This window comes from Condylura cristata, unplaced genomic scaffold (assembly GCF_000260355.1).
Source record: "Condylura cristata isolate star-nosed mole 26May11 unplaced genomic scaffold, ConCri1.0 scaffold00028, whole genome shotgun sequence".
NCBI lineage: Eukaryota > Metazoa > Chordata > Mammalia > Eulipotyphla > Talpidae > Condylura > Condylura cristata.
In genome coordinates this window covers 24226321-24242590 of record NW_004567129.1, presented here as the reverse complement: position 1 = coordinate 24242590, position 16270 = coordinate 24226321, and the positions used below count along the sequence as shown (strand labels likewise).

Genomic DNA, 16270 nt, shown 5'->3' with positions numbered 1-16270 from the left:
CGAGCCTCCGTCGCCCGCCTCGCCCTCGGTGAGTCGCCGGCGCCCCCGGCCCGTCACCCCGATACGGAGCGAGTCCCCCAGCGCAGCGTCCGCTCGCGACCCCAGACTCGCCAGCCTGGCGCCGGGACCCCCTCTCGCCCAGGCGACAGCGGCACCCCTGTACCCCGCCTTCCTGCCCTCGCTCTAGCGGCCTGACGCAGGGACCCCCGGGATTCCAACGCCCAGGTCTGCCCCCACCCCGCAACACCCGGGGGAGCCGCCGGGGCTCTTTGTTCGGGCAGAGCCCCTGCCCGCGGTCCCCGGGGTGTCGCCGCACCCACCCGTGCGCTCCCTCCGCCTCCTGAAGTTCGCCCCGACCAGGTGGCGACGGCGGGCGCCTTTTAGGGGTGCGCGGTCGCGCCATTGGTGGATTTTTTTAAACCGTTTTGGAGGGGGGAGCGCCGCGTGGGGGGCGGCGAGAGTTCTGCTGTCGCTCTGCTGCTGCCTCGCTGCTCGCCACCGCTCTCCCCGCCGCGGCCGCTCCACGCGCAGCTCGGGGCGCCGAGATGAAGGTTCTGGGACACAAGTTCGAGCTGCTGACAGGTACCGCGGCCCTTCCCGCAGCCGCCCCGGCGCCGCCCAGGCCGCGCCACTTTGCGAGTTGGAACGACAGTGGGGTGCAGTGCCGGCTTGGCGACGGCGCGGGAGGTGGGGCAGGGATGCCAGCTCCTCTCCAGCGAGAGCGCTGCCTGGTGCCCTGCGGAGCCGGGGCCGCGAGAGGACGTGGGGCCGCGCGGGGCCGGCTCTTGCCCTGAGCCCTGAGCCGTTCGGAGCCGTGTCGGGGCCGCAGAGCGCGCGGCTCGCAGTCTCCACTAGCTCAGCTCCAGTCAGGTCCCTAAAAGGAGCTCCTGCCCGATCGGGGTCCTGGTTCCCCTGAGAGAGGAGACCACTGTGGACGCCCGATCGGAGGTCACTCTCCCTCGAAGTTTCTTACTGGGAGTAGAGACAGCGCTTGAGTTGGATTCTAAGAGGCAGAATTTCTATTCATGGAGAGGGAGAGGTGGTGGCATCACCAAAGGTGGATCTTCGTTTTGCAGGTGGGAGCCAAATTGCACTCAAAGAGGGCGCATAACCCTTGGGCCCTCTGGAGAGACTGGGCTAGAAGCCCACATCCGGGATGCTGTGGCTGGAGATGGCCAGAGGGCAGTGCACTAAGCCCTCAGGAGAGTGAGAGAGGGAGCTGGGGGCAGGAGTCTGAGAGGTGGGGGCGCCCCCAGGCATGGAGAGCGGATTGCACAGGTGGGATCTGTGCTCTTGCCTGAGGGGAGATGTTGTAGGGCCACCCAGATGGGAAGAAGGCTGGGAAGGGGAGAGCCTGGGGATCCCACAGGCCTGTGGTGCTGCCCCCCCAACTCCCACTGGGGGGACGTGGGTTCCAGGAACTGGCTGGGTCCTGTGGGGCAGACTTGCTGGTGGGGCAAGGGAACCGCATAGGGTGTCCTGTTTCTGGCAGGAAAGGGACACGCAGGAAACAGGCTGAAGTCTGAGTGGGGGCGGGAGGAGAGCCGGGAGATTGAGGACAGCGCTTGAGTTGGATTCTAAGAGGCAGAATTTCTATTCATGGAGAAGGAGAGGAGGTGGCATCATGAAGGGTGGACCTTCGTTTTGCAGAGGCCCTGGCATGTGAGAGTAGAGTGGCTTGAACTGGGAGGGATATGGCGGCAAGGCCCTGAATTGGGAGCCGGGCACAGGGGGGAGTTTCAGGCTGTGAGATCCAGTGTGTTACATCAGCAGCCCCTCAAGAGGACTCCTGGGGGCTCAGAGAGAAGGGCAGGTGGGGGTTGCCCCTGAAGCTCTGGAGGTGCTCAGAAGTACCGGATGAGCCCACCTACCCAGGGGCTGGCATCCCCCCTCCAAGCCTTCTGGATCTCACTGCGGCTGACCGGCCCCCTGGCTTCAAGGGGACCAGGTGGCTGACCATGTTCATCCCCTGGGGAGCAAATGTTCACAACCCCCCATGCAATGGGAGCAGAGTCCTCAGATCCTCGCCCTCTCCCCAGAAGGCCCCGCAGGCAGAATACTCACGGGAAGCATACTTGGGTGGGGCCCCCCTGGGGCCCAGGCTTTGAGGCCCTGGGTGTAGGTGGGCCCCTTTGCTCACCACCACAGTGGCCACTCCCTCTCCCTGCAGTCCCCCTCAGATGGAGCTGCCCACCCAGTCCCCACTGCTGTGTGATTTCAGGCAGGTCACATCCCATCTGTGACCTCTGCTCTTCCACCTTGGAGATGGCTGAGCATTGTGGGGGAACTCTCTGAGTCAGTATGGTGACACCGCCCTGGTGGCATCTGGCCACCTTTGTGTCCCCTCTGACCACTGGGGAGCTGGGGTGTGACTGCACTTGATTCCTCCTTACCTATACCCATAAGACTTTAACTGGCGTCCCCTGTAGGGTAAGGATAAGGAGCAGGTGGGTGAGAAATCAGCCAGCCCATCATCTGTGCCCCAGGGTAGCTCTGCCCCCACGTGCGCCTCAGGCGATCGTCTCACGGACCCCTTTATCCACTGTCCTCGGGTCTCAGCTCTTGATGGTCCCCACTTCATGCTTTTTCAGTGAGGTCAGCCGTTCAGTGAGGGGGCCGCGGAGGTGGTGTCCGGCCTGAGTCCCCAGCCCAGCATCATCCACAGATCACCCGCTAGGAGCCCCACACTTTACTTCCCTCACCTGCAGCGTGGGGTCACCGTGGCACCTGCCTGCTTCTTCAGCAGTCAGATGTGAGCCTGTGAGCAGCGTGTGAGGCGTGGCGTCCGGCAGGCGGTCAGCAAACAGCAGCGGGTGCTGGGCCTGACGTCCTTGAGTTGCTTCCTTGGTGTCCTGGGGTCCCCTCCCCTTTGCTCTGGTCACTTCCGGGATGGTGCGGCTACTTCTCTGGCTACACCTCACAGTCCAGGCCTCTCTGAGTTGTGCCTCTGCGGGACCTGGCTTAGGCCTCAGCTTCCTCCTGCAGTGGGACAAAGTGGGTCATGATGCCTGGGCTTGCGCCTTGCCCACCGGTGAGCCACAGCTCTGACACCCGGTGGGGAAAGCTGTGTGCCCCTCGCATACCGGGTCCCCTGCCTGGTCAGGCCCCGCGAGAGCCTGACCGTGTCCCCGAGAGAGGGGTTTGGAGGGGCCGTTCCAGGAGGCGCACAGTAACTGAAGCTTTTTCCAGATTCCTCAGGGATCTTGCAGGCACCGGGCATTTGGGAATCTGAAGATCAAGGTCTCCTTAGCGCCTTAGCAAATTCTTAACTTGTCTTCTCCTCAGTAAAATGGGAATAAATGGCTCTGTCTCCCTAGGTTTAAGGAGACCAGAAGCATCAGCCCTGCAGGAGCCGGATAGGCTGCAGAGGGCAGGCTCTTGGGTGGGTGCTTTTGAATTTGTTAGTGTGGGAAAGTGGGGCATTAATCTGTTTGCAAATAGGAAGGTGAAGGTTTTATGTGTTTATGCTTCAGCAGTATCTTTCCAAGGTGGCTTGGAGAAAGCTCTGAGATGGCAGGTTTGGGGGCTCTGAAATGGCCCCTTGGTCCCTCAGTACTAGATTGGAATTTGGAAACTTTAGAAAATATCCTTGATATATATGTGATTGATTAAAAAGCAAACATCTTGCTAGTTCTGTCTGGCATCTTGGTGTCATTTTAATGCACGGAGTATGTGGCCCCGCCAGTCCCATATACTGCCTATAAATAGTGTGTGATCGTTGGCAAGTATGTTGAGCTATTTTACATGTGGGAGAAACTGAGGCATAGATTTACCCCCCCCCCCCAATTACCCAGAAGCTGAAAACAGAACCCTGAATCCTCTTCGTCATTTCATCCATTTCAGTTAACTTCATTGCTTCTCTGGGGTGCTGCCATGGGATTAGGGGACACGTAGATGAGTAAGGAAGGGGTCCTCTGGAGGAGGGATAAGACCTGTGTCCCAGGTGGCCTGTGGTAGGTGTGGGACAAGCTTATCCACTGTGCATAGGGGCAACCCTGTGGGAGTCCAATGTTTATGAAGTGCAAGTTGGTCATGATGTATCAAAACTTAAAAGGACCTCCCTGCTGGCCGAGGGGGTAAGTCTCAGTGTTATCACTGCAACAGCCTAAGTTTTATCTCTGGCCAAGGAGCTGACCCAGAGGGCGCAGCAGACCTCTCCGGTCCTGCCCGCTGTTCCCCTCAGCAGTGCATTTCTGAATATCAGCCTGTTCTGCTCCCCACTCTGTCTCTGGTGAATCTTCTCAACCCCCCCTACACCTCTGGTCTGTACCCCAGTTCTTCCACATAAATTTTTTTTTGAATTTTAGAAGAATTTATATTTTAAAAAAAATCACTTAGAAATATGTACCATCTGTGACTTAGCAGTTGAATTTTTAGGAACATATATAGATGTTTGCAGAGGTGTTTCTTCAAGGATGTTTATCCTGCCCTTTTTTATAGAAAAATCAATAACTGGAAACAACCTTAGATGGTCAATAATAGGGGTGGTTAAGTGGGGTGCATTTCTGTCAGGGAATCCGGGCAGCTGTGAAGGAGGCTGCCAAAGGTTACCTATCCCTCTGAACAGATGTCCCCATAGCCATGTAAATACTGCGGTGATGACAGCTCACACTTCTGTGGCATTTGCCATTTGCGAGGCACCATCCGAGAGTCTTCTATACATTAGCTCATCCTCATCACAGCCCTATGATGTATGTGTGATCTCCTGCTCACAAAGAAGAAAACTGAGGTTCAGAGAGGTTAAGTAACTTGCCAAAGGTCACACAGCCAGAAAGCGACTAGGTGGAATTCAAACTGAGATACCCAGCACCACCATCCAAAAGATATGTCAAAGCAGTAGGTTTGCTGAGAGGGAAAAGGGGAAGGCTGTCTTTCTCAGTGTATAGATTAGCATTGAAATAAGAATGCCAGGAGACAGGATAGCTATGAAAATGTTACCAGTGCTTTCCTCTGGTTACTAGGATGATATGCGACTTTTGCTTCTTGCACTTGTGTTTTTCTGACTTTGCTCAGTGAACGTGTGTCGCGTGAAACTCACATCCTATTTTTAAAAATGAAGAATTAGCAAATGTGTAGAGGAGTGTACTGAATGCTGGGATTCTGATGGAGCCCACCACTTGGGAAAGGTGAGGAGGGCTGAAGTCCAGCGCGTGGAGTGGGTGTGTTCCTGGGAAAGGGGAGTCACGTGAGGTGATAATAAAGTCACTGTGGGCACAGGCGTGAGACTGAAGAATAGTAATGGCTCCCAGGGATGTTCCCAGTGAATCCCTGGAGCCTCTGCATGTCACCTTATGCTGAAGGAGATGCTGCAGATGGATTCAAGTTAGGGGTCTCGCAAGCGGGAGACTGTCTGAGGTTGTCCAGGGGACCCTACCTGCAACCACGTGTATCCCCATCAGGGAGGCAGAGAAAGGAGGTGCTGTGAGCCCCTCAGCCAGAGGCTCCCCTCTTCTGGCCTTGGCCTGAGGGAAGGGCAGAAGGCAAGGAAAGCAAGAGACACGGCTGGCAAAGCTGGGGAAAACAGGAAAACAGGTCCCCCCAGAACCCAGAGAGGGGGGCAAAGGGGCTACCACACGTTGCTGTCTCCCTAGTGCAACTGATTTCAGACCTGTGACCTCTGGGCTTGAAGACCACAGTGTGTCTGGTTTCAGACCACCCAGCAGGGTGACCTGTCATAGCAGCCAGGATGGGGACGGCGAGGAGGGTCCATACCCAATCTAAGGTTGGCATCAGCCCCCAAGATCCTCCCCTGTGCTCCTAAAACCTTCCCCTGCCAGCCTGCTCCGTGGATGGCTGTGGGTGCTGGAGGGGCTTTGCCCACACGGGTGCTCCGGGGCCGGGGAGCTGGTTGACTGTCCTTCATCAGCCTGGAGAATCCTTGCCCCCCTCCCCCAGGGGCCCCAAGCAAGCCTCTTCCTCCCCCAGAAAGCCAGCGCTCTGAGCCCACAGCTCACAGATCCTGGCCCCTCCCAGGCATCATACTAAAGTAGCAAATGGAGGCGGAGAGGCGCCTGCAGCCAGGTGGTCTCCGGAGGCCGCCTCAGCCGTCGCAGCACTAGTTCCTCTGAGGAAAGCAACAGGTGGGAAAAGACCTGAGGCTTGGGCGGCCATGCTGTTGCCATCCTAAGACAGTGGGGCGCCCGTCTCCAAGGCCCTGAACCCCCTGACCGTACACCTGGGCTGGCTGCTGTTGTGGGGCTGTCCAGGGACCAGAGAATGGGGTGCTGGGCTTCACCCCGCTCCTCCCAACTGCATAGCATCAAAAGATCTTAGACATTGCATTAGGTCTGGACTGCAAGTGACAGAAACCAAACTCCTACGGACTGGGGAGCAGTCCACAGTGTGGTGGACCTGGGCACAGAGGGCAGTGAGGCTCTGTCTCCGTCTCCCCACTCCTGTGGCTTCCTATGACCTGGCCACTCGTGGGCCACTGTGGCTACTTGCTGTCCACACATCACAGCCGATGGAGTGGAGTCCATACCACAAGGCAGGCCCGGGGTCCCCTAGGCCGCTGCTGCTCTGGAGACGTGACTATCTCCATGGCGGTCCTGGGATAACTCTGCCTGTGATAACATCACACACGTGGTCACGGGGCTTCCTTCCCTTTCCCTTGTAAAACTTTGTCCCCCATTCCTGTCCCACCCTCTGGACCTTATTCCTCATACTACTGTTGCATGCTCAGCTTTTACTGTCCTATATGATTTCAACAAATGGCACAAGAGTCTCTGCTCAAGCAGTAGTCTTGCCTTGCAAACCTGCTTCACGATGCCTGGATCCCTCATCCCATTTTGCAAAGCAGCAAAAAGTTCCTGTGTCAACAGTGTGGGTGCCGTTCTTCGGGCTGGCTTGTTTCTAAGCCTTGTTCTCCTTGGCTGTGGGGCTGCTGGCTCCTAGGCCCCCTCCTTGCTACCCCAGGGATTCCAGCCAAGGCTGTGCCCTTCCCTAAACCATCTCTTGGTGCCCACACCCCTCTTCCACCTCATTGGCTTTCTCCTCATCTCCTTTCTCAGGGCCCTCTCTAGCCTCCCTCACTTCCCTGCAGATCACTGGTCTCAGTTTTGGGGACCACATTGTGGGACTATCTCCATTCCTTCCCCTTCAACTTCCTGGCCCCCCGGCAGCCCCACCTGGCTCAGGGCTGGGCTCCCCCAGCAACTACTTCCCCAAGTCACCCTGACGCTCTTTCACACCCCACGCGACCTATCCACAGCCCCCATGGGCTCGGCCTCCAGAACATTCCCAGAACCAGGACTCTCCCCAGTTCCACTGCCCTGTGCATCAGCCACTAGCACCTCCTCTGAGAAACTATAATAATGGGGGTCCCTGTCTCCTACTTCACCCCCATGACCTCTTATGGGAGGAAGTCCTATCACACACACCTCCAAGAAAACCCCAAAGTACCTCACTCAAAGAAAAACCAGTTTCCTAACCACTTTCCTGGGTAAAGGTGGCCTGCTGCCCATGTTCTTATCGCTGCCCTCACCCCTCCCCCCTTGCTCCAGCTACCCTGGCTTCCACCTTTGTACCTGAAAAATCCAGGTGAGTCTCTGCCCTGAAGCATTGGCACCTGCATGTGCGGATGTTCTGACTCTTCCAGGCACACCAAGGCTGCCCCTTCCCCTCCTTCACACCTGCCTTTGCTCATATGGCCTTCTCTTCCACCAGTGAGACCTCTCTTCCACCAGTTCAGAAGGTAGCTCCAGCCCTACTCTCTGTCCACTCCTTGATGTAGCTTCCCCGCTGACATGCCACAGACTCACTGAGATTTGGTGTTTGCTTGCCTCCCCACCACAAAACTTCTACAAAAGTGGAGCCTTTTGTCTGTAATGGTATTTTCTTTCCAGTGCCTAGAACAGTGTCTGGGATGTATCTACCAAATCTGGTGAATGAATGAGTGACTTAGGGCCAGGCTGCTTGGTCACCCCAGAGTCTGGGGAAACCCAGGTTCTGTGACTAGAAGAGGAAACCCAGGTGCTGAGGGGCTGACACAGGGCTCCCTTCTGTAGCCACTGTGTTTGAGGTGGGAAGATTCTGCAAGTTGGAGCTGATCCTTCTCTACCAGGTTATTCCTCAAAGCACTAATACATAGACATTGCAGAGAAATAGGGAACTTTTTGTGAGAAAAATGCCCAGCAGCAAGCTGCTCCACAGAGCTCTCATCACTGCAGACCAGACTGCATATCTGTGCTGCAGAAATGCCTTGCTCTCTTCTTTGAGTCTTGCAAGAAGATCCAGGACAAGTAGATCTTTGCTTCTGGGAAGTTTGCCAGATTGGGCAAAAGTACACAGCTGAATTAAGACACCTGTGTTAAAGAAACTTGAGAATTTGTGGTGGAAAGTGACATACTGAGCTTCTGAGCTGTTTAATGCGGGTCATTGTTTCAGTGCTGATGCAGTTGCTGTGAGCTGTGAGATATGAGCTAGAAGGGGCTGGCTCAGCCCGTGGAGATGGGGGGCTGGCTTCATGGATTTTTCTCCACGATCAGCTCTAACACATCCCCACTTCCTGTGGGCAAGCCCCATCCTTTTTTTTTTTTTTTCTGAGTGCCCTTAGCATGTGGGTCCCAAGAAAAAATGACCCAGATTTCCATTAGCTTCAACTGTATATGACCAAAAAATGAGGATAATAGTAAACAAGATAAAAGTATATTTCCCTGCACTGGACTATGGTGAGGGCACATGGGTGATTTGGTGATGGGAAACCCAAGGGTATTGCAACTGAGATGGAAAAATGCACAAAAACATGTAAAAATAAATTATTATATAAAAAAGTAGATTTCCCTTTTCCATAAGCCACATCTGGATATTGGCCATCCAGACCATGACTTCTCTATGTTGTACTCTGCCACCTTCAGTGCCCTGCCTCATGGTCCAAAATAGCTGTTCAAGCTCCCGCCATCAGATCTGTATTACAGTCAGCAGGAAAGAGAAAGGATTAAAGAATGCAAGGCTCCTCCTGAGAAGAACATCACCCCAGAGTCACATGCTTCCATTTACGTCTCACCGTCTCACCGGTAGAACTCTGTGACCATGTTACTCCCATAGTCCACCTGCCGATCTAAAATACGAGAATTTAACATTAAAGGAGAAAGGGGAAACAGCTACTGGGGGACAATCAACCGTCTGAAAAGCAAGACTTCCTCTGGCTCCTACCTAGCCACCCAATGAAGTGTGCTATGGAATCCAGTTCTACCTGACCTGCCCCTGGTCTGGGGGCTGGGGGTTCAGTATTTCTCTGCTTGATACCTGGAGCCATATTGTGTATGGGAAACAGTTCACGCCTTGGTGCTGTGTCTCAACAGAACCATTTATCAAAGGACTGTTGATGGGCATCAACACAGAGATGGGTCTGTCAGCACCGGGACTGCCAGCCTCTGTGTCCCGTGCACATCAAAGCTCACAGGGTGGAGTTCAGCTGCTCAGAGGGAGATCCTGCCCACAGTGGAGGAGCTCCTGGGAGGTGCCCATGGGTGTGTGAGAGCAGCCAGGCCCAGATGCCCAGCTTAGGCAGCAACAGCTTCTAGACAGTGATTTGGACACGTGGCTCAGGGAAGTGAAACCGTTTAGCCAATTTATTTTGCTCATATTTTCCTTTCAAGAGTTCACAAGAGTGGCAGATGCTTTTAAAAATTTGGGCCTAAGTCTAAAAGATGGCCATATATCACAGAAAAAAGTATAGCAAGCATGAAACAATTCTGAATGATAAGAACTCATGCAAGTAGCACTCCAAAGTTATTGTGTGTGTATACTAGGGATGAACTGGGGGCCAGGCTTCTCTCTCCTCCTCCCCCCTCTCCCCTCTCTTTCCCTCCCTTTCCCCTCCCTCTCCTCCTCTTCTCCCACATAATACAAGAAAATCAGGCTTTTTATCACGGGAAAAGAAACTACAAATCAAGGGGGAAATTAGAATGAACTATAATATTGAATTGGGATTAAATGAATCAGTATAAATTCCAGATTTTATATCTGTATGTGTACATAGGTGTGTGTATATGGAGGGATATTGGAGAAACTGAGAGAACTTACACTTTCTAGTGCTGCCTGCTGAGACAACTCGAATAAGTGATGCCCTAGGAGCAAAGCTCAATCTTGGCTTTAAAGCACCTTCTCTAACGAATGGGACAAATCCCTTGCAGACTTGCTGGATTCCAAGGTTGAGACAGAGAAAATGCAAGCTGAGTGTGACCCACCATGGGGCTGACAAATTCAGGAGCTACATTGAGGGAACCCCAGTGGCCAAAGCTGGCACCACTGAAACAATGAAATAAGCCGTGATTGGAATGGGTTGTACCCCACAGAGGAAAAGAAATAGTCTGAGGCCATACTAAAGTAGATAAGTGACTAAATAACTAAATGGAGGCAAAGGGATATGTTTTCCAGGAGAACGGCAATTAATAAATGTAGCAGGCATGATGGAAATAGAAAATTAGCATTAAGCAAATACCACGGGAGTTACTGTAGGGAAGAATCACTGATGGCTGCTAAAATTAGCGGGGAAAGTATGATGAGAAGCAGGATGTTGTCATGATCTCACAGTCTCTTCCTACAAAATACTTATGAATGACTAAGGGAGAAAACAATAACCCCGCCTGGGAGAAACCTGACAAGATTTCACCAGTGATCAAGGTCATCATCCTTGGTGACAAGTCTGGTTGACATCAGGCAGCCCCTACGGGGCGCAGGCAGAAAAGCATGGGACTTCTGCTTCTGTCTTCCAAAAATGCCTGACCTGGGCCTCCCTGGTGGCCTAGGGGTTAAGTCTCAGCACTGTCACCTCTAGGGCCTGAGTGCCATCCCCCAGCCAGGGAGCTGATCCGTGCAATACTGTACATAACCGACAGACCTTATATGAATTTTTTTAAGGTTTATTTATTTGTGCATGCAAGAACTGGGGTTTAGGCCAAAGGTGTAAGAGGATTCACTAGAGATGGAGAGGTCCGCTGCACCACGTGGGTCACCTCCTTGGGGGGGCGTCGAACTCAAGCTGGAGTGACTTTAGCTTCTTAGTGCTGTGCTTTGACCCGCTGCACCACCAGGGAGGGCCCGGAATCTCATTTTTTGTATGACTTATCTCCTAGCTGCTTATTTTTTTTAAAAAATGGTAGTTTTCTTAGAAAGAAACTTGTGTGCCACCATCCTGTAGGAATGCCCGCTCTGGCCTCTGTCTAGAGCCCCACTTTTCTGGGGACCCCAGGGATGTTCCCCGAAACATCCCAACTCCTCTGGATGAAAAAGGTTCCTCTCCAGCTCCCCCCCACCACCGCCCGCTCCGTCACCGGCCATCTGTCCCTGCACTGCCCACTCTCAGCCTTTTAATAGCATCGCCCTTGGGGAAGTTGGTCTCCAGGGTGGTTTCGTAAGGGCCTGGGGGAGGGCGGGGGCACCCCAGCACTACCAAGGCCTTTCATGGATTTGGGTGTTCAGGGAGGCAGGTGGCTAAAAATGTCCTAATGGGGGGAAGGGCTCTCTAAGGTGGGGGCCTTTCTTTCAAGTCCCCACCCGCTGGATGGATGACTGTACACACATCAGAAAGGATGGAAAGGAAAGGGTGTGGAGAGGGGAGAGGACTCCTTTCTAAAAATACAGCCCATCTGCATTGTGGTAGCTGGTTTCCCCGGAAACCACTGGGAACAGAGAGCTCCGAGTGGCAGGGAGGTGAGGTACCTGGGTGCTTGCGGGCAGGGGCTACACAAGCCAGAGGCTTCAAGTGTGCTGGATTAGCCTGTGAGGCCCGCTGGCCAGCCAATCCCCAGCCCAGCTTCCACACATCTGAGCGCCAGAACTCCGGCAGGGACCTCCTGGCACTTGTGAGGCACCATCTTTGTGACACTGAAGAACTGATGCTCCCTGCTTCTGATGGGGGGAAGGGGGGAGCCCTGGCCTGCTGCACAGTAGCCAAGCCACAGGAGAGGGCTCCAGGCCCTTGGGTCAGGCAGCTGACCCCTGGGTCTTTCCCCAAGGAGTGGGGATGGGCAGGGGCGGGGGGTGTATGTGTGTGTGTAGGGGAGTATGATCATCAAGCCAACTAACTAGTGGACAGTTAACTTTTCAAGGTGGAAAGTAGAGCCACAAATGGAATAGGAAATGGGGTGCAGGGAGGGAAGCGGGGTAACCCAGGTAGGAGAGAGGAAGGAATCCATCCTTCCAGGTGAGACTTGTGGCTTGTAGGGTACGCTCCCCACTTCCAGGTCTGCTCCTATCTGCTCCTGCCTCTGGTCCTCACTTAGCATCAGGGCAAAATCATATAGCACAAGAAAGCACGCAAGGAGCCCTGAAATGCTTTCTAAGAGTAAGGGATTGTCATTGAGCTTCGACCCTATAATTTTTCTTTGAATGTGTTTTTTTTTTCCCCTGAGTTCAGATTGTGGACCCAGCTTTCAGCCTTCACACAGGGGTCACGCATGTTATTTCTGTGATAGTATCCTTCCCTGCTTCTAGGTGGGACTATTTGGATTTCTCAGGACTTGGCTAAGAATGTATATTTCATAGGTGCCTTTTCTATGGAGTGGGACATAGTTATTTTCCCAGGTTACTAAATAATCTCTTACAAGCAATTAATTCATCTATAGTCTGTCTAGTGTCTTCTGGTCTTTAGCTTCTTCTGGTTATTTGTCGTTGTTGTTAGAAATGGTACTCTGGGGTCCTCCCTGGTGGTGTGACAGGTTAAAGTGCTGCACTAGGAAGCTGTCCACAGCCACTTCAGCACAAGTTCAATGCCCAGCCAGGGAGCTGACCCACATGGCACAGCAGACCTCCCCTGACCCGCCCGCTGCTCCCCTCAGCGGTGTACTTCGTGGATCTGCCTGTTCTGCTCCCCACTCTGTCTCTGGTGACTCCTCTCCCCTCCGAGCGGCACCTCTGGCCTGACCCCAGCTCTTGTGTGCATAAACAAATACATCTTAAAAGAAAAAGCCAGACACAGCACTCTGCAGAGCATCCTGGTGCTCTCTGGTTCCTTAGGACATTTTCCCAGGGAGGAAATTGCTGAGACCAACAATATGAACCTTCAAAAAAAATTAATTCACTTTTCAAAACTGTGGTCCAAGGGAGCTGTCTCCATTTATACACCCACAGGCGTGTAAGGAAAGCTCCAGTTAAGGTGCATCTTTGCCAGCCAGACAGACTTGGCCAAGTTCCCGTGGCCGAAGAAAAATAGGATCTTGTTTCCATTTGAATTTCTTTGGCTTTCAGTGAGCTTCCCTATTTCCCCTACGATTTTAATTCTTTTATGAATTTCCGGTCTGTGTCACTGGCTGCTTTGCGCTGGCTGCGTGCTGGCTCTGCCCTCCTGGAAGGCAGGGGGGCGGGGGGGGGGGGGGGGGGGGAGTTGTACCAGGCCAGGTGCAACAGCTCCCCACCCCCCCTCCCCCCCCCACACACACACCGTCTCCTTCCCACACCACTGGCTCCTCCAGAGGCCGCATACCGGGGTGTGTACACCATGCACCCAGAGGCCCCTCCCTTCCAGGCCTAGGGGTCCCCCAGGGACACCCTGCAATTATAGCCTGCCCCACGGCCAGTGTCCCTGCCCCTCAGGCAGGCTTTGCTCTGTTCCCCTTTGCCCACCTCCCGCCAGAGGCTTCTGCTTGGGTCCCACCCACCGATCCGCCTCCCAATGAAATTGCAACTTTACTTGCAACTGTTCCAGGGCTCTCTCTGTGTTGCTCTTGTGTTTTTTGAAATACATGTTAACTTTTAAGAGCAAATAACACAAAGACAGCCGGGAGCCAAGTAGGCAAGCCCTGCACATGAGCCTCGCAGCCCGCGGTGAAGTGTCCCTAAGGGTCTGTGCTTGGGGACACGCGGAGGGGGGTGGAGGGAGAGATGGGTACAGAGTCAGCCCCTCCTGTACCCCTATATGTTCAGAACAGGGCCCAGGCGCCCCCGCCGGCCAGGCCCCAACTCTTCGCTCTCCCTCCCTAGGGCTCCTGCTCCACGACATGACCATGGCCGGGCTGCAGGAGTTACGATTCCCCGAAGAGAAGCCGCTGCTCCCTGGTCTGGACGCCGCTGAGATGGTGAGTTGCCCCTTGCGGTCGTGGCGGGGTGGAGGGCGCCACCTCGTGGCCAAGTAGGAAACGACGCACCTTCCCCCTGGTTTCCACCGCAAAGTTGTCGTGTGGAGCGGGGCTGGGTACCTCAAGCCCCCCCATGAGAAGCCTGCTCCCTCCTTGGGTGACATTATGACACTAAGACACAGCCAGCCTCGCTGTCACTTTGACCGTCTTTGAGGCTCTGAGGCTCTTTAGGAGACCTGTTCTTTGGGTGATGAGAAAACCAAGGCACAGAGAGGTTAACACACTTGGCCAAGGCCACACAGCTATTGGGGAAAGAGGGCACCCTCTGGGCAGTCCCCAGCAGGAACACGGGGTGTCCTGTCTTCCAGGCCCTCTCCTGGTCTGAAGCTTCTCTGCAGCAGGACTGAGGTGCTTAAGGTGGTTATTTTGTCCCAAAGGACCTTCAGTGGGGGCTCCCGGTGTTAGGGTGCAGTTATTTCTGCCCCACTCTTGCTTGTGGTGCCAGGGTAGCACACCTCCTCACTTCCCTCTCCCCCTTTCCTTCTGTGGATCCCCTGCTGGGAAAATTCTGGAGCACCAGGGCTGGGGGTCTCTGCTGATTAGGCCACTGACCTCGTCACTTTAAGGTGAGGGTGTCACGAGTGTGTAAGTCTCTGCCTTGCCTGCCTCTCCCGCCTCCAGCCAGGAGGTGAGCTGCTGAGCCATGTGCAGGGCTGGGCCAACCACCTGCTGCCCCTGAGAACCATCCAGTCTTGTCTTGAAGACAGAACCTCGGGTGCTGACCCACATGGCACAGCAGACCTCTCCTGTCCCGCTCGCTGCTCCCCTCAGCAGTGTATTTCAGTCACTGCCTGCTCTGCTCCCCACTCTGGCTCTGAACAATCCTCTCCCCACCCCGTGCCCCGTATCTCTGGCTTACACCCCAGTTCTTATATGCATATATAAATCTTTTTTTAAAAAGGATTAACTGAGGTGTCTGAGGGCAGACCCCACGCATGGTCAGGAGACGTGTTACTCACTCTGGAAACCTCTACACCCTGCTTGTACCAAGCCCCTGCCATCTCCCCAGATGCCTGCAGGAGCCCCCCAAACCTCCCTTGCCCCATTTGCTGTCTGGAAGACATCGTGTTACTCTTCTGCTAGAATGCTTCCCTGACTGAACTCCCCCTCAGCGGAGAGGGATTTGTGGGCTGCATGGTGGTCCTCGGGGACCCCTACACCTCAGGACAAGAGTTGAGGTGTGGGGTGATGCAGCAGCCCATCAGTGGTGCTGCCTGCGGTGTGGGCGTCTGACTCCGCCATGCAGGACCTCGGAGCGCGCCCCTCCCCCTCCCAGCCGAGCAGGTCCCCGCCACCCCCTGGCTCCGTGAGCACAGCCCCCCTTCTAGTCCCGCTGGCTCTGCCTTCTTTCTGCTGTAGCTGGCGTCTCTCCCTTCATCCCACTGGGGCCCGGGCCAGCATTTGCCCCTCAATGTCCTCACCCGGCGGAGGGTCTCATCTCGGTCCTCTGCGGAGGCTTGGAAAGCCAGGCAAGCTCCTCTTGCCCCCAGCCTGAGCCCCGCCCCTCACGCCAGTTTGCCTCTGCTGTTCCCCAGGGCGTCTCCAGCCCTGCCCCCAGCCTCAGGAAAGCCTCACTGGCCCCCCAGCCCCAGACTCAGGCACAGGCACCCGCCCTGCCTCACTCTTCCAGGCCCCCCCTGGAAGCCTGACAGGAGCTCTGCTGCCGTCCTTCCAGGCTGCCACCCTGGCCAGAGATCCCCTCTCTCCCTGCGCAGTGTGGAAGAGCCTGTTCTGTTCCTTTTTTAAATCCCCCACCTGCTCTGTTGACAAGCCTTTGGTTGAGTGAGGGAGCGTGTCTCCCTCCCGCCATCCCCACGCACAGTCCCCACCGACGCCCCGGGCTTACCTGACAGGGGGGGGGGGGTGTCCAAGCCCCGGAACAGCTGCCCTCCTCTCTGCCTGCATCCCCTGTCTGGCATAGGCTGCCCCTGGGCCTGGAATGTTGAGTTCCTCTGGGCCTGGGCATGTGAAAGAGGAGCAGAGGCTTGTCTCTGGATTGACTTATATCACTCCTATTGGTTTTCTTCTCCTGCGCCTCCCCCAGCACCCCAAGAGTGCTCCCCCACTCACCCTTCCTGAGGTCCTTCTCTGAGATAACTACCTGCCAGGGTCTTGAGTGATGCCTCTTCCCAGCCCCAACCCCCACCCTTGTGAAGGTCTTCAGGTGAGCAGATTTCATCAACAAGCACCTG

The 16270-nt window shown here is 55.0% G+C and overlaps 1 protein-coding gene across 3 annotated transcripts in view; it reads left to right on the top strand.

The window, feature by feature from the left end:
- NDRG4 (NDRG family member 4) overlaps window positions 1-16270 on the top strand; it is a 34145-nt gene that overhangs the window by 526 nt on the left and 17349 nt on the right. The window contains exons 1-2 of one of the 3 annotated variants that reach the window (XM_012730597.1): window positions 481-582; window positions 13924-14018. In XM_012730597.1, coding sequence (XP_012586051.1) covers window positions 546-582; window positions 13924-14018 — 132 coding nt within the window. In that variant the 5' untranslated portion in view covers window positions 481-545. Of the gene's footprint in view, window positions 1-480; window positions 583-13923; window positions 14019-16270 lie in introns of those variants that run through there. The other 2 variants (XM_004690514.2, XM_012730598.1) reach the window with 2 other exon arrangements.